The 24893-nt window shown below is 58.0% G+C and overlaps 2 protein-coding genes across 2 annotated transcripts in view; both read right to left on the bottom strand.

The window, feature by feature from the left end:
- Nucleotides 1-4277: 4277 nt before the first annotated feature.
- EPHX3 (epoxide hydrolase 3) lies at nt 4278-8829 on the bottom strand. The gene is made up of 8 exons (XM_041764184.1): nt 8496-8829; nt 7317-7703; nt 7037-7122; nt 6511-6668; nt 6282-6410; nt 5309-5412; nt 5081-5217; nt 4278-4987 (listed from the first exon to the last, which is right to left on the bottom strand). Exons 2-8 carry the CDS (start codon nt 7557-7559, stop codon nt 4762-4764), a joined length of 1083 nt encoding a protein of 360 aa, XP_041620118.1. The 5' UTR covers nt 7560-7703; nt 8496-8829; the 3' UTR covers nt 4278-4761.
- A 2118-nt stretch (nt 8830-10947) lies between these two features.
- The window catches only part of BRD4 (bromodomain containing 4), a 92427-nt gene continuing 78481 nt past the window's right edge, over nt 10948-24893 (bottom strand). The window contains exons 12-20 of the mRNA XM_041764183.1: nt 18602-18654; nt 18115-18487; nt 16839-17426; nt 14072-14184; nt 13810-13972; nt 13542-13672; nt 13198-13403; nt 12870-13107; nt 10948-12533 (exon numbers count right to left, since the gene is read on the bottom strand). Of these exons, the coding sequence (XP_041620117.1) occupies nt 12465-12533; nt 12870-13107; nt 13198-13403; nt 13542-13672; nt 13810-13972; nt 14072-14184; nt 16839-17426; nt 18115-18487; nt 18602-18654 (1934 nt within the window). The 3' untranslated portion in view covers nt 10948-12464. The remainder of the gene's footprint in view (nt 12534-12869; nt 13108-13197; nt 13404-13541; nt 13673-13809; nt 13973-14071; nt 14185-16838; nt 17427-18114; nt 18488-18601; nt 18655-24893) is intronic.

A 24893-nucleotide genomic window follows, 5' to 3' on the forward strand; every position in this document is an offset into this window, starting at 1 on the left:
GCCTCTTCACTTCATGTGATCCTTCCTGGCTCTCGGTCAGATTCTTTTTTTTTTTTTTTTTTAAGATTTTATTTATTATTTGAGAGAGAGAGCAGGTGAGAGAAAGAACACGAGCTGAGCAGAGGGCTGGGCGTGGAGGGGGGGTGCAGAGGGAGAAACAGACTCTCCGTGAAGCAGGAAGCCCTACTCAGGGCTCGATCCCAGGACCCTGGGATCATGACCTGAGCCCAAGGCCAGATGCTTAACCAACTGAACCTCCCCATCAGATTCTGAGCTCTGTGGGCATCTGTCTCGCTCGCTGCTGAATCCCCAGTGTCCAGCATAGAGCTATTTCACAGTAGGTGAAATAACTGCCAGTCAAGTGAAAGGATACACTCAGTTCACTCATTGCAGAGCAGGGACCCAGGAGCTGGGGCCTGAGTGTGCCCGGTGCCGGCCCTTGAGATGTCCCCATTAGATCAGCACTAGGTCAGAGGTAGGCCTGGGGGCTGGTGGGGCTTCTCAGAAGACAGGGGGTGAGACCTGAATATGGAAGAGTGAAGAGAAGGGAACTCCCTTCACCTGAGAGGCTACAGGCTCTGCAGCTGGACAAGTGAAAGGGGAGGCCACCCACCCCCATGCCTTCTGGAGGCGGTGGTTTCCCTGTCTTAAGACCCCCCATTGGGTGGGACATCCACTGGATGCCTTGGACTCACAGACCCTGGGCTCAGACCACTCTAATCTTCCACGTCCATGACCTTAGCCCAGACCCCATCTCCTCCTGCTCTGATGTCCCCAGCTTGTCCTTGGCTCCCTAGCTCTTGAAGCCTATCCTCCTTCCCATAAGTATGGAACCTGTCCCCCCTACCTGTCTTCCTGATCAGAAAAGGGGATTTATTCATTCATGAGAGACACACACACACACACACAGAGAGAGAGAGAGAGAGAGAGAGAGGCAGAGACACAGGCAGAGGGAGAAGCAGGCTCCATGCAGGGAGCCCATGTAGGACTTGATCCCGGGACCCCAGGATCCTGCCCTGGGCTGAAGGCAGGCGCTAAACCACTGAGCCACCGGGGCGTCCCTCCCCAGGGCTTTTCATTACCTCTTCCCTTGGCCACAGGATGAGGTCAGTTCCATGATAAAGTGAAGTTCACAGGAATCCATAACAAATGCTCATCTCACGTTCCCCCACCCCCCTTACTCTGTCCCCTGCTTCTGCTTGGCTTCATTCTTCCCCTTCCCCACTCCACTCCGTGCCCCGGAGGCTGACCTCTACAGGCTGCATCAATGGACTGCCTTGTCCTCTGGCTTCCAGGTGGGTTTGGCCAATAGGAGGCACCGGCAGAAGATGAAGCCGAAGGAGACAATGGGATATTAATCCTGCATCCCTTCCCATAGGGCCACCTCAGCTGGGTGCATCCCTGACCTAAGGCCCTGTCCGCATAAGCCTATCCTTGGATTCTAACGTCCTTCTTTTTCCTTGTCTGGTCAGGGGGTCCGAGAGATGGTAATGGCGCCCCATGGGTGCTCACCCCTTTGGTTTCCCCAAACCCTGCCCACTCTATCTATATGCTCCCTATAGCAAACCTGCTTCAAATTACCCCATGTGAATGTGCCACTCATTTCTCCTAGGCTCACAGCTGGAGCCCCCATGCTTCCCTCCCCACTTCTGCTTAAGGGGGCTCAGAACATCCACGCCCTGTGTCCTTGGCCTCCACTCTCAGAGGCTGACTGTTATGTGGCTCAGTCCTCTCCATCTGTCAGCTGTGACACCATGGGCTGTGCCCCTCCTGCCTGACACCCCACCACCACCACCACCAGCAGCACTGCCAGGGCACCATGCTTGCCTGCTTCCCCTTCTGACTGTGGTTTCTTTGCTCTGCTTGTCCCTTAGATGTTGGAACCGCAAGGGCTCAGTGCCATCTTGTTGTCTGCTCTGTTCTGGGGAGACGTCATCCTCGCCCAGCTTCAGCACCCCCCTGTCCCGCCACACAGACAGTGGCTTGGCCATCTTTGTCTTTGGTGCACAGAAGCATCTAGGTCCTTGCACCAGGGATCCAGGCCGCTTACTTAGATTGAACATGCCCCGAACCTGCTTCTGGCCTTCCCCTTCGTATCTGCTCCGCACCCAGTGCCTGGGTTTGGGCCTCATCTTTTATTGCCCGAACATGCCCATCCTTCTTCCGGGCCTCCCTCTCAGTCTCCCCCCCCCCCCCCCCCCGGCCCTGCCGCCTCACCAGTCCCCGAGTAAGACCCTGAACACATAGATCTACCCAGAACCCTCCCTGCCGGCCCCCATCGTGCTGGGGACCAAGCTCCCCGCCCCGTGTCTGAAGTCCTTGGCAATCCCACTGTCTTCCCAGTCTCACGGAACACTAGATCAGCTGCGCGTGGAGGTTTGCGTGAGTTGGAGCACGTCCTTGCAGGGTTTGGCTCCAAGGCCACCTCCTCCAGGGAGCCTTCCCTGCCGCTCCCCAGGTAAGCGCCCCGCTCCTTAGTCCTCTGGAGCCTGGCTCCATCTCCCCGCCGCTCCTCTGCTGCTTGGCTAAAGGCGTGGAGCGGGTGGCAGGGGCGCGTGAACGAGCGAATGACTGATTGAATGGCTGCACGGTGAAGGCTGGTCCCGAGACCGGAGCTCAGAGCGGGGAGAGGGAGTCGCCGGGCCTGGGAGGGGCCTGGGCGCGAGCCGCCCCCTCCGAGACCTCCGAGTCCCTTCTCCCGCTCGAAGGGTTGCGCGCGCCGAGCCCTCGGCAGGGAGAAAGGCGCGCCCGGATTGGCTCAGGCTGAGGGAGGCGGGCTCCGGCCGAACCACGAGTCCCTATTGGCTCACGAGCCAGGGCTCTGCCCAATCACCGCATTAATCCCCCCCAGGCCCAGACTCCGACTCCCTCCCGCCTGCGGCCGAGGAGCAGGGAGACGGCGCCTTCCAGTTGCCCTGGTAACCGTCAGCGGACCTGTCGCCCTGGCAACTGTCCGAGGCCTCCCGTCAGCCTTCGCCTGGGCCCCTCCAATCACCCAGACAACCGCTACCCGTTCCGGTCGACCATCAGCCCTTCCCCCGTCACCCTGGCAACCGTCGCCAGCCCCACCGGCCCCTGGACACACACACCATCCTCGTCCTGCTCGCAGGCCTTCTCGCCCCAGACCCCGAGGTCGCGGGGTCCCCTTCCCCTCCGGCCCACCTCCTCGCCCCTAGGGGGCACTGCTCCCATCCTGGCGGGGGGGGGCGGGGGGAGGGCGGGGTGGGCGAGGCGCCTGGGCCGGCTCCCGTGGGACCTAACGCGCCACCCCGTGCACAGGCTCTGCATGGCCCCCCGCCTGTCTCCCCGCTCACACTCTTGCGTGGGACTGTCCAGCCACAACAGGGAGCTTTTCAGAATGCAAGCCGTGTCTCTCCCCGGCTGAAAACTCTCGTCTGGCTCCCCTTGTGAATCGAATCCAAACTCCTCGCAGCCCCTGGAGGACTGGCTGTGGCTTCCTCTGCCTCGCTCTGCCCTAGCAGCCACCAACCCCCACGTTGTCGCTCTAGTGGCCTACATCTGCTTATTTCCGCCTCTGACCTTCCCACTCCCGGAAAAGTGTGTCCCCCAACTAGGGAAGCCTTTCCTGAGCCCTCATACACGCACACAGCTCTCTATGCCTGTTGTGTTGACTCCACAACCCGGGCCTAGCTCGGTGCCTGACATGCAGAATAGATAAAAGAGAGGACATAGGGGGCTGACTGGGAGGCCCATCCCAGACATAAGGGAATGTGTTTCTGAGGTTGCTGGTCCCCAGAGAGATTCATCTCGCAGCAGGTCATGACACTGCTCCCAAAGGCCAGGCAAAGGCTGGGGAGACTGAAGTGCTTTCACCAGCCTGGGGCTGTGTGGTTCACCCTCTCCTTGTACCACCCTCATCTGGAGGCTGGAGCTAAAGACCCCAGGAAGAATCAGCAGAAACTGACTAATTTGGAGAAGATTCCAGGGGCTGGTCCCTTCCTGTGCCAGTCCAGGATCTCACGCATCCATCCTAATGGAGCCTAAAGCTGTTTTTCCGTGGATCTGAGACAGGGATCCCAGGGATCCTTCCCAGGCAGCAGCAGAATTCAAGCTTACAAGGCCTGGAGTCACAACCAGGAGGAAGCCCATGGGAGCTGCTCAGGGCCCGGCTAGACTGGAATCCAGACACCTACCTGTTTGCACGTGGGGAGCTGGTCAGGAGCCAGGTGTGGATACGTCTATTCTAGGACTACCCTCATCAGCACTGCCCAACTGCTTGCTTTGTACTTGAGGTATGGCCAGAGTGACTGAGGAACTGAATTTTTAATTGATTTTAATTAATTTGCATTTAAACTGAAGCAGCCAGATGTGGCTGCCAGTTACCCTATTAGACAGCAGCATTTGGCTGAAGACTCAGGTTGGAGAGGAAAGTCAGGGACGGGGGTGGGGGGGCTGGAGTATGTACATGTTGGAGTATGTACATGTCAGAGTACGTGGTTGGTGCTGCTCTGGGGGCTGAGGTTGGCAAGAAGAGTGAGGCCCCGGGGAGGGGGAGGTAGGGCCCTCCGCAGCAAGCTCCACAGAGGACAGGTGTACCAGGGTTGAAGTGCTTGTTCACATGCACACACACTCATACCTGTGTGTGAGCCTCTGGGTTGGTGTGCCCGAGGGCATCCACCGACATCCCTGTGTGCAGCCTAGAGTCCACGCCCTGTTCAAGATCCGGATCTGGAGCCCACTCTGGTATGTGTGTATGTTGTGTGGGCTCCCAGGGGCACGCAGGCCAGCAAGCAAGAGCCACTAGTCCAGCAGGTCTCGCAAGAAGGCCCACATGTACTCGTGCATCTCCTCAGGGTTGCTCTGTGGGATCCAGTGTCCCACGCCTGGCAGGATGTGGGCCTCCAGCCGGCCGGGCACAAAGCGACTACTGATGGCCCCTACCAGCCCCTGCTCGAAGTAGGGGTCCTTCTCTCCCCACAGCAGCAGTGTGGGTGTGGCCAGCTCCTGGGGCTCCAGGGGGAAGTTCCTAAGGCCAAGACATAGACAGGCAGAAGAATGCCCGGCCCCACTCCCTGCCCCCACAACTCTCTCCGGCTTTCTGCCCCGGGTCTGGTCTCACCTGAAGAGGTTTCGATAATAGTTGAGGGGCCCAGTGAGACCACTGGGCTGTGAGAAGTGGTAAAGGAAGGCCTCAAGCTCGCTGGGGGTTAAGTGTGGGATGCCTCTCTTGCGGTGTGTGAGGGTGCTCTTCAGGATCTGGGTAATAACAGGACTGTGGTTTCAGTGCCCAGCCTGCCCGCCCCAACCCACTACCCTCCACCTACCACCAGGCTTTGCCCTACTGCACCTGGAAGTCAGACATGGACAGTAATTTCTCAGGCAGCCAGGGAAGCTGGAACAGGAAAATGTAGTTGGAACGGAGGAACTGCCCAATGTGGCGCACAGAGTAGTCTGGGGGCAGGGGAAAGGCAGATGTGAGGCCTGGGCCTAGGGTGGCCCCAGACCCCTGCATTCCTGTGGGTACCCAGGTTAGCTGTGCAGATTTGCCAGCATTCAGGGATGTCACTGCTGTCTGCCTGAGGCCGTGAGGACACTTGACACTCCTCCTGGCTTGGGCATCAGCTTCCCTCCCTGCCGAGGGGACCCACAGAATGGGGGCACCTCCCTCTGTAGCTCCCAGGAACCACTGGTGTGCTTCCCTTGCCCAGGCCTGGATGCATTTCAACATTTACTGAGCACCTATTGGGTGCCAGGACCTGTTTAAAACCCTGGAGACACAGCAGTAAGTGGAACGGACAAAGACTCCCTTGCCCCCAGGGAGCTGACAGTCTAGAGACAGAGACAGAAAAGCAAAAAAGAGGGAGGGAGACAGAGAGAGAAAGAGAGAGAGGAAAGAGGTGTGTCACTTTGTGTGTCACTGTGTCACTTTGACTATGATACTGGGAATTAGAATTAGGTGAGATGGCATCTCATGCTATTGTGGTTGCTTACTTATCTATGCCTTCCTTGCCGGAAGAAGTATTTAACCTCTCTTGCCTCAGTTTCCCCCAACTGGACCATGAAGATAATAACATTTTCATATGCTCAGGCACCTATGTAGGTTACCGCATGCAAGCTCCTTGTCAGAGCAATGGTTACCTGTAAGTGCTTCAAGAAACGTGAGTCACTCCTAAGTGTATTGTCATTCACTGCGGACTGGGAGTGTCATGGGTGTCCCTAGGCCCTGGAGTGTTGACTGGTGGACAGGGAAGCACAGACACAGACACAGACACATCCTCCTTCAACAAGCATATCCCAGCGTCCTGGGCTCCCCAACACACCTTGGTACACAGACATGGGAGCAGCGCTGACAATTACCATCCGCTCGACCAGGGATGGGTAGTAGATGGAGAAATTCCAGGCGAGGAGCCCACCCCAGTCATGGGCCACCAGGATGCACTTGGAATAACCTGGGGGCGGGGGCGGTCAGAGGAACTGGTATGAGTGAGATGCCAGGGAGAGGCAGGGCAGGGTGAGGGAGACGGGGCCTGGGAAGGGAGGTAGCCCCACCCAGGCCCAGGATGACATCCTGGATGTCTGTCATCAGCAGGTCGATGGTGTAACAGTCTACATCCCGAGGCGCATCGGAGGGGCCGTATCCCCGCAGGTCCAAGGCCACCACATGGAAACGGCTCTGGAACTCCCAAAGCTGGTAGCGCCAGGAGAACCTGTCAGGCGAGTGAGGAGGGAGGGTGTCAGGGTCCCTAGGCTGCACCTCCACCGTTTGCCCAGCAGGGGCCTTTGGCGACCCCATCTTCCTGCTCTGGGCTTCCCAGAATGGAAGATGGGGGGACTCCCAGGCCTAGGGCAAGGTCAGCTGCACACTGGATCCGGGGTGGCCTCAACACCAAGACCTCTTTGTCCCATCCCTCCAGGCCCTCCTCCTGCAGACAGACCCCTGTCCTGGAACACCCCATCTCTGTGCTTTGGGCCTCCAATCTACGCAGCCCCAGAGCCTGCCTCCCAGATGCGCAGGTGGTCGGCGCTCCACCTCCATCCAGCCCGTGTGCCCCAGGACCCTGGGCTTCAGACCTACCAGTTCTCGGGGAAGCCGTGGAGAAACAGCATGAGGGGCCCGTTGCCCCGTCCAGCGGAGACATAGTGCAGGCGCAGGCCGGAGCTCTGGGGGAGGGCACAGTCAGACCTGGGGAACCCCTCCTTGCTAGGCCTCAACACCCCGGCCCCGAGCGGTCCCAGATTTGGGTTCCTGCTCACCCGGCACGGGCCCCACAGGGCCCGACCCCCGGGCAGCTGAACCCCAAGCCCCAAGGGCCATCCGCCACCCGCCTCGCCCCTCCCCCGGCGCGCGGGCTCACCTTGAGGGTCAGGAAGCAGTGTTCGCCCAGGGTGGGGTTGCTCAAGCAGGCGGGTGGGGTGCGCCGGGGGCGCCCGCAGCAGCCGCGCCGGGGCCGGCACAGCACGTGTGTGAGCGCGATGCAGCCGTAGACGGCGGCGGCCAGCAGCGCCGCGGAGAACACGAGGCTCCACATGAAGGCGCGCAGCAGCTTCAGGGTGAGGCGCGACGGCGCCAGTAGCGCTGTCACCACCAGCTCGGGCATGTCGCCGCGACCCGGGACGACTTGGGCGCCGCCTCTGGGGGTGTGCGCGGGGGGCGCCTGCCGCAGCGACGAGGCGGGGCCGGGGCTGGGGGGCCCACCGCCCTTGGTCTGGGGCCCCTCCGTGCCTTCGGGGCTTGAGGACGGCTCCGAGAGAAGAGGCGGGAGGCTCAGACCGAAACCGCCGCCGCACACGACTCACCTAAGTGCCAGGTAAACACCTGGGCGCGACGGCGACGGGGAACAGGATGGATGGGGTGCGGGGATGGAGCCCGGAGAACCGGGCTTTCGGAGGCTGGGATGCGAATTGGGGGCGGGGCCTAGGCAGGCCGGGGCGGGGCTTAAGGAGGGGGCTGCCCAGGAGGGCTCCCGCCGCAAGCAAGCCGGTGGGTACCTGAAGATTGATTCGCGGGGGAGATTGCTATGTGGACTAACGGGGGGGACGGGGTGACCCGGGTGAAATGGGCGGAGCCAGGAGCGAAGGGGCGGAGCAGTGCGCGGTAGGGGCGGCCTCCGAGCCAGAAACGTGGACCCACCTCAGCCGCGGAGCTTGGCGGGGGCGGGGCTTAGGTGGTGGACGGGGCGGGGCCTGGTCGGGCGGGGCCTGGTCGGGGCGGGGCCTAGAGCTGGGCGGGAGAAGGCCCGAAGCCCCGCCCCGAGGGTTGGGTGCGAGCGCTCGGCCAATAAGGTGGAGGTCGGCCTGGATCCGGGCCAAGGAGATGGGGGCGGGGCCGGAGCCGAATATGGCGGGGCGGGCGGGCCCGGAAGCGGAAGGAGGGGGACAGGTAGTGCCTCGGCTGGGACTAGGAGGGAGGCGCGGGCGGCCGCCGCAAGCCGAGGCGGCCTCGGGGGCCCCTGGCGCCGCCCTCCGACAGCGCCCCTTCCTGGAGCGCGACCCTGTCCTTAGGCTGGCTGGGAGCGACCTAGCAGCACCCTCACCCAGGCCTGGTTCCAACGGCGGCTCCTGCAGCGGCGACCCCGCGCCGGCCTCCAGCTAGTCCGGCGGCCCCATCGTCGGCCCGCCCCCGCGCGGCTGTGATTGGAGGGCGGTGGTTCTTGACGTGCAGGCCCGGCGGCCAATAGGCCGGTGCTGAGACGGGGGACTCCGCCGGGGCGACCAATGAAGACTCGGACTTCCAGAGGGCCGGTCGGGCCCGGGAGCCCGAGGACCCGGCGGGTCGAGGCGCTGGGGCCCTGTGCCTGGAAGAGGAAGTGGGGCAGGGTCGGGCGAGAGGCCGCACCGGGCGGCTCCCTCCGTTTTGCAACCTGCCCGCAAGATCCTGAACACCTCAGTCACTCATCGTTGATCCCGTAGAACACCCCTATTAAGTGTGGGTACCATGATCACATCCCTGCATGACAGACCACGAGCCTGAAATTGGGGGAGCAAGTCATCTGCCTAAGGCCACACAGCTTGCTGAACAGGGTTTACAGAAGAAAAGCAACCACCCAGGCCCCGCCTCTCCTCCCGGCCGGAGGCAGCCGTCCGGATGCTTCCGCGGGTTGCCCAGGTATCTGGCTAGGCGCTCGCGTAGCTATTTCTTGGCCAATTTGGGGCACGACGCACCGCATCGATTCCGTCTCCCCACCACCGGCCCGGGCCATACCCGTTCTTAGTTCTCCTATTGGTTTCCTCTAACTTTTAAGCACTACACTCCTTCTTTTCGTCACTGCTAACCTTACCTCTGTATTGTCAAAGCTGCTAAACATTACTGTCCTGGGACCATAATTAAGTCTGTGGGTTCCTACTTACAGGGGAATGGCGGTTTATGTGGTTCCGCCTCAGTAAACAATTGATCTCAGCGTCGGGTAGAGGGCTGTGATTACATGGCTTGTATTGTACAAAGCTTTATTCTCCTTGTACTTAGTACCTTTCTTTTCTTGTGCGATTAGCCTGTATCATAGCTTTGGTTTCTTTTACACTTCCCATCAAATCAGTTTCCCAACCACTGGATGACCCCGGTATCCCTCCCAAGACCTCTGTATTCTGGCTGCATGGCTAGTGGTGTCTGGGGATGTCCCTTCTTCCTCTGCTACACAAAACTCTCACCATCCCCCTGCCCCAGCTGTACCCTCAAACAAAAAGACAGCGGTAGTCACAGGATGGTAATTTTATATTCAGTACAAATGTTTATTTTTGCAATGAGAACTGCACAAAAAAAAAAAAAACCTTTAGTATATAAGTGAAAAGTCTACGAATTCCCTTCTACAAATGTCTAAAGTGTTTAATACAAGTCTCAGATTCACTGACATAATTATTGGCCAAGCGATCCGTGCATACAGTACAGTGGGGGCTTGTACACACCTCTTACTCTTGTATAGGACTAAGATTTCTAGTACTGTGGGAGGGAGTGGGAAATGGCCAGAGAAATTAAATAGTAGATCCAAGTTCTAATTACAACCCAGTTAGAGAAACACCCATCAGGGAGGTGTGGAGAGGGCCATGGCAGAGTTAAATCTTTAGAAAAAAGGTGCAGACAAAACCATTTCTCCAGCTAAACAGTCGGACCTGGCCTGGGGGAGTTACCCAACAAAACACGGAACAGAAATGAGGGGGTGGGAAGAGATGGAAGAAACCCCAAAGAACCTTAAACGTAAGTCCCACTAGAACCAGCACAGTAGCACATGAGGAAGTGCCTGCTGTCAGGGTGGAGGCAGGGTCAGGGAGGCAACTGGGGCTGGCTGGATGCCTGAACTATACCTTGCCCGGAGATTTCGCAGATCCCAAACACAAGATGATACAAGGGCTTTTGTGGTTGAAAAACAGGAGGATATGGGTTAATAAACAGTGCTAGAAAGGTTTCAGTTTGCGGCTCTGCACACATAAATGATATACTTTCATCTTACATCCTAGGGGCCACCGGAGTACTGCCCTTGCCCCATGGCACACTGGTGGGCACCCAGACAAGGGCAGCAGGGCAGCCACATGGCAGGCTCTCTCGGGCAGGAATGTGTGTGTGCGTGTCTACATGCATGGGAGGGGAGGATCCTACTGGGGGTGGGTACACTTATCTAAGAACATCTGGTTAACCCTGAGCTTAAATGAAAGGAGTAGTTAAGGTAGAGGCAGGCAGGGTGGGAGAAGCGGCCCAAGTCCTCTGGTGAGTGGAGGACCAGGATGGAGGAGGGCAAGGGGAAGAATACTGTCTGGAGTTTGAGCAGGTTCTGCTGGAGCACGTTACCCACCTAGAAGGCCAGGGTCCACAGGAAGAATGGGTACCTGGGCTCCCTGTCACAGCTTCAGCTTGGTCACAGGAGATGGCCTAGGTGGCCCCTGATGGTAACTCTTGTACAAAGGTGGTCGGGGATTGGGGGGGGGGGGGGGGGGGGGGCCCTGGGCCCAGCCTAGGCAACAGGTGGTTCAAAAAGAAATGTCAGGAAGACGCCAGCATTAAAAAAGAGAGATGTGTTTATTCCATGATCAGTACAGACCAAATGCATATTCACCGTATGAAAGTCAAACCAGTCAGTGACTCCAGAGTTTGGCCAACACTGAGGCACCAGCGTCGTGGTGTAGAGTGGGTTCTCATGGCACACGTAACCTCACCAAGGGCTCCAATTATAAAATTAAAAAAAAAAAAAAAAAAAGCGGGGGAAGGGGCAGCCGGCTGGTCGGGCTGGATGGGGAGCCTCTACCTCGGTAGTCTGTGGCTCCCCAGCCCCCGGAGCCCGCCTCATCCCCTGGCCCTTCCTTTCCTGGTAAAAAACAACTCAAACAGATTTGACATTAAAAACAAACAAGGGGGGGGGGGGGGAGAAAACATGGCTTTATAATTAAAAATAGACTAATAAAGTTTGAAACGGAGTAAAATATAGGCAGGTTTTTTTTGTGTGTTTTGTGTGTTTTGTTTTGTTTTTTGTGGGTTTTTTTTTTTTTTTTTGAAATTTTTTACACCAGTTTGGTGGAGTCACCAACAAACTTCAAACAAAGATATGCCAACTATGTTCACTACACAGTACAGCCACGGTCACACACTACCCACAGCGCGGTGGCAGCCGCCGCTCAATGAGGAGACGATCACACCATTTCGGAGATAAGCAGTGCCATTGTGTCTGGAGGAGAAGAGAGAATTAAAAATAAAATAGAATCCAACAAAAAAATATATATATATAGAAAAAAAACAAAAACAAAAACAAAAAAAAAAAAACAAAACAAAACCCAGAAACACAGGTGGGAAGGAACTGACTTTGGTTGGTGGCCTCACTCACTGGGCGAGGCCGGCCCACACACGCGCGTGTGACAGTCACCTCGCTCCAAATTGCCATGGACACACACACACCTCCACGGCACTATTCCCTTTTGCACAAGCGAACACTTACAGAGAGCGGCTCTCGATTAAAGGCTTGTGGGGGGAGGGAAGGGGTGGGGTCTGTTCAAGGCAAAGTCAGTGCCAGCAAGGGGGTGGGCCGACGCCCTCGCCCGCCTCCAGCTCGCTCGGGCCTGCCCTGGCCTCCTGGGAGCGGGCGGTGGTGGCTGGGGTATGGGGGAAGGACTCCTGGTGGGCAGGATGTCACGAACGTCACGTTCTCGGGGACAGAAAACCAGTCACGGTGGCGGCAGCAACAATGTCCTGTGTATACTGTGTAGACATTTGGCGGAGAGCAGGGCCTCTGCCCCGCACGCGGGGACACACGGCTTGGGTCTGGCCGGCACTTGCTTGTGGAGAGGCGTGCTGTGAGCTGACGTCCTGTGAGGGGGTGGTGGGTGGCGGGACGTCCGGCTGGCTGTAAGGCAGACAGGCTCTGCGATCCTCAGCTGCCCGTCAGGCCTGCCCCGGGCATAGCATGCAGGAGGGCCAGGCCCGGAGACACCCCCTTGCCGCTGCTACCACCTCCACTGCCGCCCCTAACACTATGGAGAGTCCATGTTTTGCCAGAAAATCAAAGTCAGAAGTCACCTAGGTGCTCTCAGAAAAGATTTTCTTCAAATATTGACAATAGATCACTCTGGAAATTCATGTCAATGGTAGCTGCCATCTGGAGTGGAGAGAAGGGAAGGAGGAGTGAGTAAGACTAGGTGCCTGACCCTTGCTACGGCTTCCAAGCTGTCCCCACAACTTCCAGCATAGGCCATGCCCTCAGGGCCCACCCCCAGAAATCTCCAGGCACTGGGACTGAGCCTGAACCACCTGGGAGGCCCTGAGGCCCACACAGCACAGTTGAGCAGGAGTCCTGTCCCAAGCACCCAGCCTCTGGGCTCTCTGCTCTCCCTACCTCTCAGGGAGTGGCTGCCTTCACCCCTAGGTTCCCAGTCCCCTTTCTAGACCCTCCAAGAGTGGACCCCCACCCAGAAGTCCCTCCTTCCCCACTCACCGCTTCCCGGCGCCTTCGTTCCTGCTCCCGCTTTCGGGCCAACTCCCTCTGCTGGTCCAGCATGGACTGGGGCTGGGAGCTCTGGGCCTGGGGGGCTGCGGCGGCGGCCACAGCGGCGGCCTGCTGCTGCTGCTGCTGCTGCTGCTCCTGCCGCTGCTGCTGCTGCTGTTCCTGGCGCCGGCGTGCCTCCTCATGGGCTCGCCGGGCCTGCTCCAGCGCATCCTCATCCTCTCGGCTCCTGAGCAGAGCAGAGCAGAGCAGAGCTGCTGGTCAGCACAGGGGCAGCGCCGGCGCCAGAGGCCCCACGCTGCCTGCGACCCCAGCCCACCTCATGCGCTCCTGCCGAAGCCGCTCCTTCTCCTTCTCTGCGTGCTCGGCCTGTGCCTTCAGGGCCTTCTCGCGCTCCTCCTTCTCCCTGGCAGCGCGGCGGAACTGCTCAAAGCTGTCACTCGAGGACTTGGCTGTGGAGGACGGGGTGGTGGGATGCTTCTGCACCAAGCTAGCCCAGGAGCCCATGTTCTTGATTTTCAAGTCCTGCCAGGCAGAGAAACCACACGGTGGGTGAGGGGCCCTGCCGAGTCTGGAGTGCTTCCAAGAGGCCCAAAGCCTGGGGTTACCCCCCGCCCCCGACACACAAGGTGCCACCCTGGCATGGGGACTCACTGTTCCTACCTTTTTGGGTGCAACTGGCGTCTTCGGCTCCTGTTTCTGTTTGTCCTTGTCAGGGGCCCCTGGTGGGGGTGCGTTCTGCTCAGGGGGCCTGATCACAGGCCTCCCGACGTCCACAGGCTTCATCTCGGGCCCTGGAATACAAACAGCTTGTGGGCCTGGGCCAGGGCCAGGGCCCATTCCCCTCTGCCCTCAAGCCTAGCGGGGCAGAATCAACCAGTCCACAGAAAGCTCCCGTCCACAGCAGACAGGGGGCAGAGAGGGCACTCACGTTGGGGCAGGTGAACAGGTGCCTTGATGCTCTCTGGGTGTTTAGGGGGCTCTGGCCGCAGTGAGGGGCTGAAAGGCTCGCTGCGAATGATGGGTGAGTGGATCTTCTCCTCCTTCACCACCACCAGGGGCTGGGGCTGGACCACAGAGGCCGCACGCAGCTCCTGGGATTGCACAGGGATGGTGGCCGGTGATGCAGGCAGGTGCCTCTGGCACCCACCCACACTTGGCCCTGGGGGCTATGGCCCAGCCCTGCCCTTTACCTGCTTCTTAGGCTGAACATTTTGCTGGGGTGGCGACTGGTGAGTCAGGCTCTGGAACGGTGGCATCTGGGGGGAATGTATCATAAGCGGGGAAGGGGCTTCTCGGAGGTGACCTAGGAAAGGGGACAAGGAATACGTCAGCAAGAATTCATGTGGAGGCCACTGGCCTGAGTCTGGCCAGGCACCACCCTAAGCTGGAGGGAGACCCAGAGTGGCTGAGCCCTGGGCACCGGAGGCCCCTAGCTCAGTGTACAGCAGGGCTTCGTGGAGTCATGAGCTGAGTCCTGGTGTCTGATGCCCCTGTGTGTCAGAATCATCAGGAATCTCTGAGAGGTGTAGATCCCAATGTATTTGGTCACAGGTAAGGTCTGGGCCTGAGTACTTTTTAAAATTTCTCCAATGTTTCTGTGGCACAGCGTGGGTTAAATACAAGGAACACCTGTCACCTCACAAAACAGACAGCCCAGGCTCCCAGCTGTCCCTCTATGTCCCTCCTAGCCTGCGTGGATGAACGCTTTGGGACTCGGGCCAGGGCCCCAGGAGAACCTCCCCACACAGCTCAGCTTGCAAGCCCCACACAGAAGGGAGAGGCAGAACTGGCCTGCCCCACAGCAAGCTGGCAGAGCAGGTCCTCAGGCTTGTGGCTCTTACAGAAACTGGGCCAGCCCACCCACCCTCCTCAAACCAAAGGCGGACAGAGGTGGGGTGGGGGGTGGAGATCTAGGCAGCCACAGGCAGGAGCCTGGGAAGCTCCAGCAAAGCACTTAAGTCTGACACCTCAGACTCACTGGTGAGAAAACAGCCCTAGCTCACAGTCCCCAAGTACTGCCTTCCATTCTTCTGCCTACTATGGCATGGAGACATCCTCCTGCTTGAATCCCTGACAGGTTCTAGCCAGCTCCAGCACGGGACAGGTCACAGCTGTCCACAAAATAAGGCCACCTCTCTGCAGTGCCCTTGCTCCTGGTCCTGCCCTGTGCCTCGCACTGAACCACCTAACCCAAGCTCTGCAGGCAGGCCCTTCCACTGACCTCTTCCAGGCCGGATTCCAACTGCTAACAGCAGAGACACCAACACCCTTGGCCCTTCACCAGTCCCCTGGGCCTGGCATAAACCACAATGCCCTAGGTACAGTGGACCCTCCCTGCCCTTCTCTCTAGAGCCAGAACTTGCCCCTAACCCCAGAGAAGCAGAACAGCTGCTCAGAGACAACATGGTGGCGAGGACCAGCCCATGTCCTGCACCTTGGCCGCCAGCCCTGGTGTTAGGAGCCCCAGTCCAGGCCTACGGATCTGCAGGCACATGGCTGTGACAGTCTCTTGTCTCGGGTGGCTCCCTCAAGCAGCACTCGCTGAGGCTTGACCTGGGTGAAGGCAGATCCTTGGGTCTATGATTCGTAGGTTATCACCCACCTGCCAACAGCTTCACCCACCAGTAGCTTGAGGGGAGGCAAAGTGGCTTAGGGGTCGTGCCTGCAATAGGGTAGTGCCTGCAATGGCCCAGGTGCCCAGGGATGCACCTCCTTTTGGCTCAAAGTTCCCAGCTGCACTCCAGCCTAAGCGGTTTCCTGTGACCCATCCCAGGCCACAGTGGCTCAGTGAAGGCAGGCCTGGGGACTCACAGTATAGGTGGCTAGAGGAACACGTGCCACCCGGAGTACTAGCTCTACTGAAGACATCTCCTGTCCTGACCATCACTGTCCTCCCCCCCCCCCCCCCCCCCCCGAGAAGCCTGGCCTTCCTCAAGGGTGAAAACAGGCACAGCTGCACAGCTGCTGGGACCAGGACCAGCACCAGCTTTTCCCAGGGAGGGCAGCCAGCTGTTCTTGGCTCAGAGCATCCGATGATCCATTTGGCACCCAGCAGCTTTTGCTAGGTTTCAGAGCAGTCACAGTCAAAGATCAACAGCCTTGTTGTTCAATTTGCAGGCAGCACCTGCGCTCCCTAGCCAGGATACGTGGTCTGTGCTGCCAAGTCCAGGAGCCTCAACCCCAACCCTCCCATGTCACCACACCACGAGGCACTGACTGGAACAATTCCCTCACTGAGGCCAGCCAGCATGTTTTGGTCACAGATACTCAGAAAACAAGTGCCAAGAAAGGCAAGAGGGTATGGCCCAATCAATGCTGTCAATAGAAAAAGGGCAGCCTGGATTAGTTTGGAGACAGAGAACAGGGGAACAGGAAACGGCTCCCAGATGTACCCCAACCTACCTTTCAGCTTTAGCCCAATTCTTTCCCATGAGACCCTGACACCAGCAGGTGAGCCTGGCTGAGAGCAGAGCACCTATCCCTACAGGTTCCCAAATACCCATCCCCCCAGCCCCCCACCTGATGGCTATGCGCTGCCCAGGCCTGCCCCTAGCTCTGCCTGGACGTCACTCCCCACCCTGTTTATTAAATTAGCTCTGGCTCACGCTCTGATCACCGCCTCCAGGAAGCCTGGTCTGACTTCCAGAAAAGGATTAGATGCCTCCCTGGGCTCCTGGCTTCCTCACCTAGCAGGATCACAATGTACTGTAATACTTGTGAGTTCTAAGAAAAGGATCAGTGGGAACCTTGTTCCCTGACATTTCAGATTGCAAGCCAAGACAGACCCCAGATAATGCTACATGAAGCATCAATACCCCCTTTCAGCCACCTCTGCAACCAGGTGAGCTCTGGGCCCACCTCAGCCTGGAGCATGAGCTGACCAGCCTGGCTTCTTACATACAAAACTCTAGGCCCAGCACCAACCTCCCCAGAACCCAGGAGCAAGAATCAACTTACCGGTAGAATAGGGGTCCGACTTGTGGTGCCGGGGTGAAGGGTGATGCTGGATGACCTGCTGTGGCTTGGCGGGCTGTGGTGGCGGCGGCTGCTGGCCCGGGGGCGGGTGCGGGGGCTGCTGGCCCGGGGGCGGCGGGGGCTGCTGGATGTGGGTAGGGAACTGCATGGGCTGCATGTGCACAGGCCGTGGTGGAGGCTGGTGCTGCTGTTGGGGGGGCGGCTGTGGCTGGGGGGGTGGCGGCGGTGGCTGTTGCTGTAGCTGCTGCTGCACTGAGGGGTGAGGTGGGGGGGGCAGAGGGGGCGGGGGCTGGGACTGCACCTTCACGGAAGGGAGTAGTGGTGTGGGGGGCTGCACCTTCTGCAGCTGCTGCAGGTAGAGCTGCATCTGCATAGAGGTGAGGGGTGGGGCGGGTGGCTCTTCGTCCTCCTGCAATAGCACTTGGGGGGGCTGAGCCATGGGGGGCTGTGGAAGAAGGGGTGGCTGGGCCAGGGCAGGTGACACGGCCGGGGGCCGGGCGGGCTTGGGGGGCAGGGCGGCGGCTCGGTTGCTGGGCCGCGATGGCTGCTGGGGCAGCGCGTTGTGCAAAGCTGGAAGGACAGGACAGCGTGGCAGTGAGGCTCACAGCTTCTGCACCCCATGGCCCCCAGCCCGGACTTTCTGCTCCATCGTGACCTCCTCCTGCCAGTTTCCCTCCAGCTAGCCATCTCGCCCCACCCTCCTTGGCTTCCCACAAACTCCAGAATAAGAAGTTTCCAGAGAGGTCCACAAGATTGTGTTCCTTCACCACTGCCATTCTGTACCCTGCACCCTTGACCTTCTTCCCCTTCCTTTCAGCTGCTCCCTATTTTCACACTTGCCCTTCAGGTCTCAGAGGAGGCCTTCCTTGAATCCCCCAGGGATGTCTGTGGGTGGGGTGTGTGTGTGTGCATGCATGTGTCCCAGCATCTCCATTCCCAACTGGGAGCTGTGGCGGTGCAGGGGGAGGGGAAGGGGCGCACATCTTTTTTCTATCTCACACAACGCCTAGTCCAGCAAAAGAAAGGAGTCGGTATCTTCCATATCGAAGCACTAACTCTATGCAGAGCTTGTGCCTCAGTGGCCCATGATTTCCTTAACAGCTCAGAGAAGCTACCAAGCTCCTCTTGGAGGCAAGACAACTATGGGGGTGGGGTGGGGGGGGGAGATCCACAGGTTGCCCAGAGTGCCTAGTCACAGTAAAAAAGCAGGATGGGAAGGGGGCCTCCCTGCACCTCGGCAGGTGTGGCTGCAGCTCACCTGGAGGAGAGACCACCGAGTGCTGGTTGAGATGAGGTGGAGTGCTGTGCTCGGGCGGCTGGGGCAGGTGGGGGGGCAGCTCAGGCTGCGGCAGGTGCAGGATGGGCTGGGTGAAGTGGCCGATGGGGTCGAAGACGCTGCCTGGGAGCTGGGGCTCCAGGACGGGCACCTGGGCGGCGATGAAGGGCGGAGGCGAGGACTTCATCGTGGGGGCTGCCTGTGGCGGTATGGAAGGCGGGGGCGGCGGGGGCGGGGCCTGCTGCTGCTGCTGCTGTGGAGGTGGAGGCGGCGGGGGCTGCTGGGGAGGCGGCGGGGGCTGCTGGGGCACGGGGGCCGGGGCCTGCTGCATCTGCTGATGATGGTGGTGATGGTGCTGCAGACAGACAGGCTGACGTCAGGCCGGCGGCACACACCTGGGTACCCTTGGGGCCCACAAGGGCAGGTGGCCAAGGCTCACCTGCTGGAAGACACCCCTGAGACCACGTACCTTCTTCTGCTCCCTCCCGGGATGCCCCTTCTTTTTTGACTTCGGAGCCATCTCTGCAGAGGGAAAGAGAAGGTGGTGAGGCTCTGGGGGGACAGGACTGTGTGAGCTGTCCTCGGAGGCAGAGCAAGGAGAAAACAGGGTAAGTTCAGGAGAAGGGCCAGTGACGGTGAGACGGAGGGTAGCTGGGTTCTGCCTGGGAGGGGAGTCAGTCATGGGGAAGGGAAAGGCGTGTGGGGGGGACACCTACCCATTGGCCTGTTGCTTTTCCTAGTGGGGGCCATGTCTGAAAAGCCTCCCCGCCAATTCCCAGACCACCAGCTGGCTCACTTAAAGGATGACACCTGGGTACACAGGGAGCTGAGCTACGGAGACCCTCCTGCCCAGTGTCTCCCCCTACTTGCTGTTCAGACACCATCATGGTGACCCAAGTGTCACCTGCTTTGCCTTGGAAAAATCGTGACATTCGAAATGATCAAATTCGTTTGATGGATCAAGCAAATGAGGCTCAGAGAAATTAAGGGACTTGCCTCTTGTCATAGAGCTAGAGTAACAACATGGCAATCTCCAACTGCATCGCCCTCTATGCTGGCTCCTTCCCATCCTCCCAGAGGAAGCAGAGATGCACAGAGTGGTGGTGTTGGCCCATGCTGACAGGGCTGTCCGCAGAGTGAGCACTTGAGAGGTGGGCGGGAGCAAACAGGCTGGCCTCCCAGGAATTACTAGGAGGAGACTTGGGGAAGGTGCTCACTACCACAGCCAGCAAAGGGAGGGCACCAAGCAACATCCCCTTCCATGTGGGAAAGTGGCCTCAGGGAAGTCCCCGTGCTGGGACACAGCATGCTGCCGGGGCTCTCCCTGCAGTGTGCGTCCAGGTCCCTCGAGGCTAGCAGCTGGCCGCCGCTGCCGCCACTGCCGTGTACACTTATCCAGGGTGGGCCTGTCCCTGCAAGGGAGGTGCAGAAGCCAGGGCATACACCCACCTTTGCACCCACTCCACAGATTTATGCTAAGGATCCTTTGGCAGCTGTTTGGCCCTCCCCAAGAATCGCTGGTGTGCAAACCCCAGAGAGGGAGAGGAGGCCCAGTCAGGATTTATGGGCTAGGAAATGATGAAGACACCAAGTAGGAGATGGGACCCACGGTGCCTTTCCAATTCCTGTCAACAAGAGACACTTCATGGCTTTGCCTGGCACCCCCTGAGTTCCTTGCCAGGGTGCTGGCTCTTGCTGGTGTTGGGAGGACACATGCTTTACTACCTCCACTTGCAGCTGCTTCATGGAGGGCCGTGCTAAGCTTCTGTGAGGCACCAGGCCTAGGGTACACTACCAGAAGGGATGAGGGAGGACCTCGTGCCCTGTAAGAGCTCACCACTCCATGCAAGAGACAAGACAGTGTGACATAGACCTCAGCAGCTACAGACACAGGTCCTCATACAAATGGCAGCAACCAGGGACATCTGGGACACGGCGGGAACCACACGCCCAGCCTCAAACCTGGACACTGGAGATGCCAGGATACAGGGATCAGGGCTCTTTGGGGCACAGCAGGAAACCAGATGAGAGGAACAATCTTGTGGGAGGGACATAAATAAGGGGACAGTTTGAGTGACCTGCATGATTAGGGCCATGGGGCTGGCAGCTGCAGGGTAAAGGAGGCACACTGAACCAGAGAATGAGGCCCAGGATCAAAGGGACACTGTGTGCACTGGGGAAAAGCATGGCATGTAGAGGCCACTGAGCCGAAGGGAGCAGGAGGAAGGTGCCGGGGGTCCTCTCCAGGATGGGCACCGACGGAAACTGGAACAGGTGATCACACACTGGGGAGGCCTTTGGGAGGCCGGGGGGTTGGAAGCTGAGGTGAGAAAGGGGCCAAATGGGTCAAGTCTGACCAGAAGACTCTGTGTTGTGGGGAGAGGGCTGGAGTGGCCTGTCATCTGATGGCCCCAGGGGAAGCACTGTTTTTTTCCATCATAAAGGAGGGATGGTGGCTCTGAGCCTTTGCTATCACCCCGCAGGCCGTGAGCAGAGAGGCCCACAGGAGCACTTGGGGGAACAAAATGCAGTGGGGTCCCAGGAATTCCAGAAAGCGGGTCTTGGCTGCCTTGGAAAGTGTCCCAGGACACTTTATAGTGTCCCAGGTCCAGGTCTTCGTGAGGAAGTACTGGTGGGGAAGGGGTCAGGCCTAGAGTAGGAGAGCCAATGGGAGGTATAGGGCAGACCTCCAGGACCAGAGGACACTAAGGGGACCGGCGCTGAGGACTGAGGGGTGCCAGAACCTGTTTGGGACAGCTGCATCCGGCTCACGTGGCCCAAGCCTCCTGTCGGAGTTACTGGTAGGAAGACAAGACAGAAGTGCACAGCTTCACAACACACCAGCCCCAAGACACCCCACACAAAACTCTCTAGAAAGGGTTACATGAAGATGGCCTCAAGTACTGTGTGATCTTTATTCCATGAAAATCTTGAACTCAACACAAATTTCATCTTTACATAGGATGGTAATTGTACAAAGAATTAAAACGTTTTTGTAAAATCTGGTTAAAACACTGATTTCTCCCGTCCCCCACCCCCCACTCAAAGGAAGGAGACAGGATTGAGGGTAAGGGCAGGGCAGAGGCACAGAGTCCTTCAACTCAACTGACTGGAGGAGCCTTGGCACCAGCAGAGGCCCAGGCTACCCCTCCTATAGCAACTCCTCAGGCCCTGCAGGCCGGCTGGTTGTGTCAAGGCCCAGTTGGCGTTTCCCTGTCTGCACACAGGAGGCTACCAGGAAGGAGTGAGTGGGTTCTGCTCCCTCTGCTCTATTCCTGGGGCACTGGGGACAGGTGACAGCTCAAGTCTAAAGATCAAGTTCTCTGATAGATGGAAGCCCCATGGGCAAGGAGGCCAGGATCTCCAGAAAACAAGGGTGCAAAGAGCCTGCAGGAGAGCTGGCCTGTGGCTATAGCTGGTGTGCACGAGTATGGGAAGGGGTGGAGCAGCACACAGGCCAACACTGTGGGAATCCAGGCTGCCATTTGTTCCAAGACAGCAGAATCTTCCCAGAAAGACAATGCCAACAGCTTCCCAACTGTCCTGTGGGAATCTCCGGGCATGAAGCCCCCTGGCTCCAGCCAGGCCGAGCTACACTGGGAACACATCAGGCACAGGCCAAAGGGCAGCTCAAAATAGTCTGGCAAATGGGGCCTGACTGGAAGTCGACTGGCTAGAGAATCAGAGAGCAGCCCAGGAACTTGCAAGCATCAATGCAGGGCCCTGGAGGCTCTGGATGGGCTGGATCTAGAACCCAAAGTCCCAGAGAAGGGTCCCAGGGTTTCTGCACAGGAGGCGGCCAGGGCCTGAGGGCCTGTTGACGGTGAACTACACCTCCTCAAACTTGCTTCCAGCTCCAGAAGGCAGGCTCCAGGATGCCAAGGAACTGCTATAGGCCTTGAAGAAGTACACACAAACTATACTTTAAAAAGGAAGGGGCAAAAAAAAGCGCTCCCTAAAACACAGATGCTGTTCCTTAGGGGACATCTCATCAGGCAGTTTTCTGCTGAAATGCTGGATTCATGACCAAAAAAGGGCTGATATTTATTTTTAGAGCAAAAAATCCTTTTCAGTGACTCTCAGAGGGCTTGGATGATGCGGCCACCCTGGCCTGCCCCACCCCTGGGAGGCTGTCATTATTTTAGGGCACTGAAGAATGGGAGGGTGCTTGCACTGGCAACAACCCTCAGAGATGTGCGTGGAGCAGGCCCCAAGGGCTCTGATAGCCTCACTATGGACTGGTCTAGTGCTCTGGCTCTGAGAACCATCTCTCATCCACTAGCCCATTGCCCTACCCCACTGGGGACAGGAATCATGGACTCAAGGGGCTAGGTCATCTGGCTGCATGGTTCTTCCTCCTCGAGTGACCCTCACCAGTGACCTTCCTGAAAGCAGCTCTTGCCCACTGCAGCCTGCTTCTAATTACTTGGGACAGGGAGGCAGCCCATGAGGTACTTTCCCCTCTATGACTTTAGGCAAAGAGGCCAAAAAAGTTGGGAAAATGCCCAACAGGCAACAATGGAACAATGAAAGCAGAAGGAAGACTCCAGGGGTCTGGGAGTCAGCCGTAGCTGGTGTCAGCCTCTAGCTGATAGCTGATGGAGCCTCACTAGCCACCACAGACAGGACATCCTGAGGGACAGCCCCATGAGCTTTCAGGCCCCACTATGCTTGCCCCTGAGGCACCTGCTCCTCACTGGGGGAAAGCTCTAGATATTAGAGTATTCTTCCTTAGGCTGAGAGACTTTCTCTGGGCTAACGTCATTTTAAGGTCCAGGAGGAAAGCAGTTAGGATCCAGAAAAAGAGGGAGGGATGAAGAGAGAAAACATACTTGTGATGGGACCTTGCACACAGAGCAGCACCACATGTATGTGTGTGCAGGGCGGATTGTCATCACCCACTGGGAGACGCCACCCACCCAGAAGACCCCAGGCGACCAGGGAGGCTGGGCAGGACAGCCAGGCAGTCTTTACACAGGAGGCCCGGGTGGCCAGCCAAGCAGGCAGCCTTCCCGGAGGCGGGACTAGGCGTGTACTGCTGGACATGACTAATCCACCCCGGGGGACAGGCCCAGGGCTCTGAGGAATTCCATAACTTGATGGAGTCCTGTCCCTTTCACAGAAGAAAATGGACTTAAGCTATAGCTTGCTGGGAAGGAATCTGGAACTGAAGACCGTTTTATTAAGAGTCCGTGTCCAATGATTAGGCAGGACCTACATAGAGGGAGAGAGAAACCAGTGTGAGAGAAATGGTGTGGAATGTACCGTTCAAGTCACAAGAACAGAAGAATCACAGACCGAGCCAGCCTCCTGTGCCCTGCCCACTGACAGGGCACGAGAGAACGGCGCCGGAGCCTAGGAGCCCTGCCCCCTGCCTGGCCAGCTACTCTCAGCGATGGACCCACCTTCCCTTTTACAAAGGCCACAGTTCCGGCACATGTGGACATCTCCAAAATCACCCAGAGCCTTGTTTATGCTTCTACACAGAACAACTGCTTCCAGTAACAAGTTCTATGGGTACCCCGAGCACAGGCTGGCATTTCCTTTACTGGTCTTTGAATCTGAGAGGCACCCTTGCCTGCCCTACTTGCCATCACTCCTGAAGACTAGCCAGGTGTGCCATGGCCATCAGGCACCCCCCCTAACTCTGAGCCCATCCCCTCTGGACCTGCTTTTCTGTATAGTCTACATCAAGAAGGTGATGCCAGCTCTTTCTCAGGCCCTGGGTAGAGATAGGAAAACCCCCAAGAAAGGGGCTCTGGAGTACAGGACCCTATAACAAACAGCCTCATTTCTGATTCCTAAAAACCCCAAGGAACAACAACAAACAAACAAGTCATAAAAAGAGGAAGCAATTACACACACGGTCAAGGAGAGGAGAAAAAAAAAAAATGAAGACAGGCCGAGGAGCAAAGCTATCCTTCTTTTCTCAGGGCATCAAGTGTGTTTCCCCTTGACCAGAGAGGGGTGTGGGGCATGTTCCCACCCACACAGCAGAGCAGATGCCTCTGCTAGTCATGGATGCAACCAACACAGTCCCATGTTCAAGTGTGCGCGTGGGAAAAACCCACCCACCGGCCAGCCCATCATTTAAGGCACATTCCACAAGGCTCATCCTCACCCACGAAGCCCCAGAGTCCTTCCAGCTGCAACCCCTGCATGTGGGTGTATGAGGGGTCACCTGACAGTACAGGCAGACCAGCTACAGTTCCATCTTCCAGGTCTCTTCCTTTCCCCCACCCCCTTTCCCTTTTCCCAAGAGCGAGCATCACACCCTTGGAGAGGAGGGCAGCACTGGGCCCCAAGATGGGACTGGGATCCAGTCCCTCAAAGACCCCAGGGGTCGGCAGCCGAGGCTGGTTGTCTGGGAAGAACGCCTCATGGCCTCTGTCTGCACTTTCCGGCTCAAATCTTTCCAAAACATCAAGCATTCCTTTTTCCCCTGGAGCTATTAAGAAACACCCACATGCTCCAATCCTGGGAAAAGGAAACAAGGAGACGAAAATAGCTGGTGTGTGCTCCCACTGCAACTAGAAGACCAGCCCAAATCCAAGAGCACGGCCCGATCCGAACCCGTCCCATTCCAGGTAGCTGGGGTAGGAGTATGTGCTCCTAAGAGGGACATGAATTATATGTCCACTCTGCCCAGAAAGACCCATAGATAGCATGTAGGAAGAGTCCATCATCAACAATGTGATAGAACAAAAAGCTGGACAAAGAGTCCTAGGACATCCTTCCTGGCTCCATGAGCCAGACAGAGA

This window comes from Vulpes lagopus, chromosome 7 (genome assembly GCF_018345385.1).
Source record: "Vulpes lagopus strain Blue_001 chromosome 7, ASM1834538v1, whole genome shotgun sequence".
In the NCBI taxonomy this organism is placed as follows: Eukaryota; Metazoa; Chordata; class Mammalia; order Carnivora; family Canidae; genus Vulpes; species Vulpes lagopus.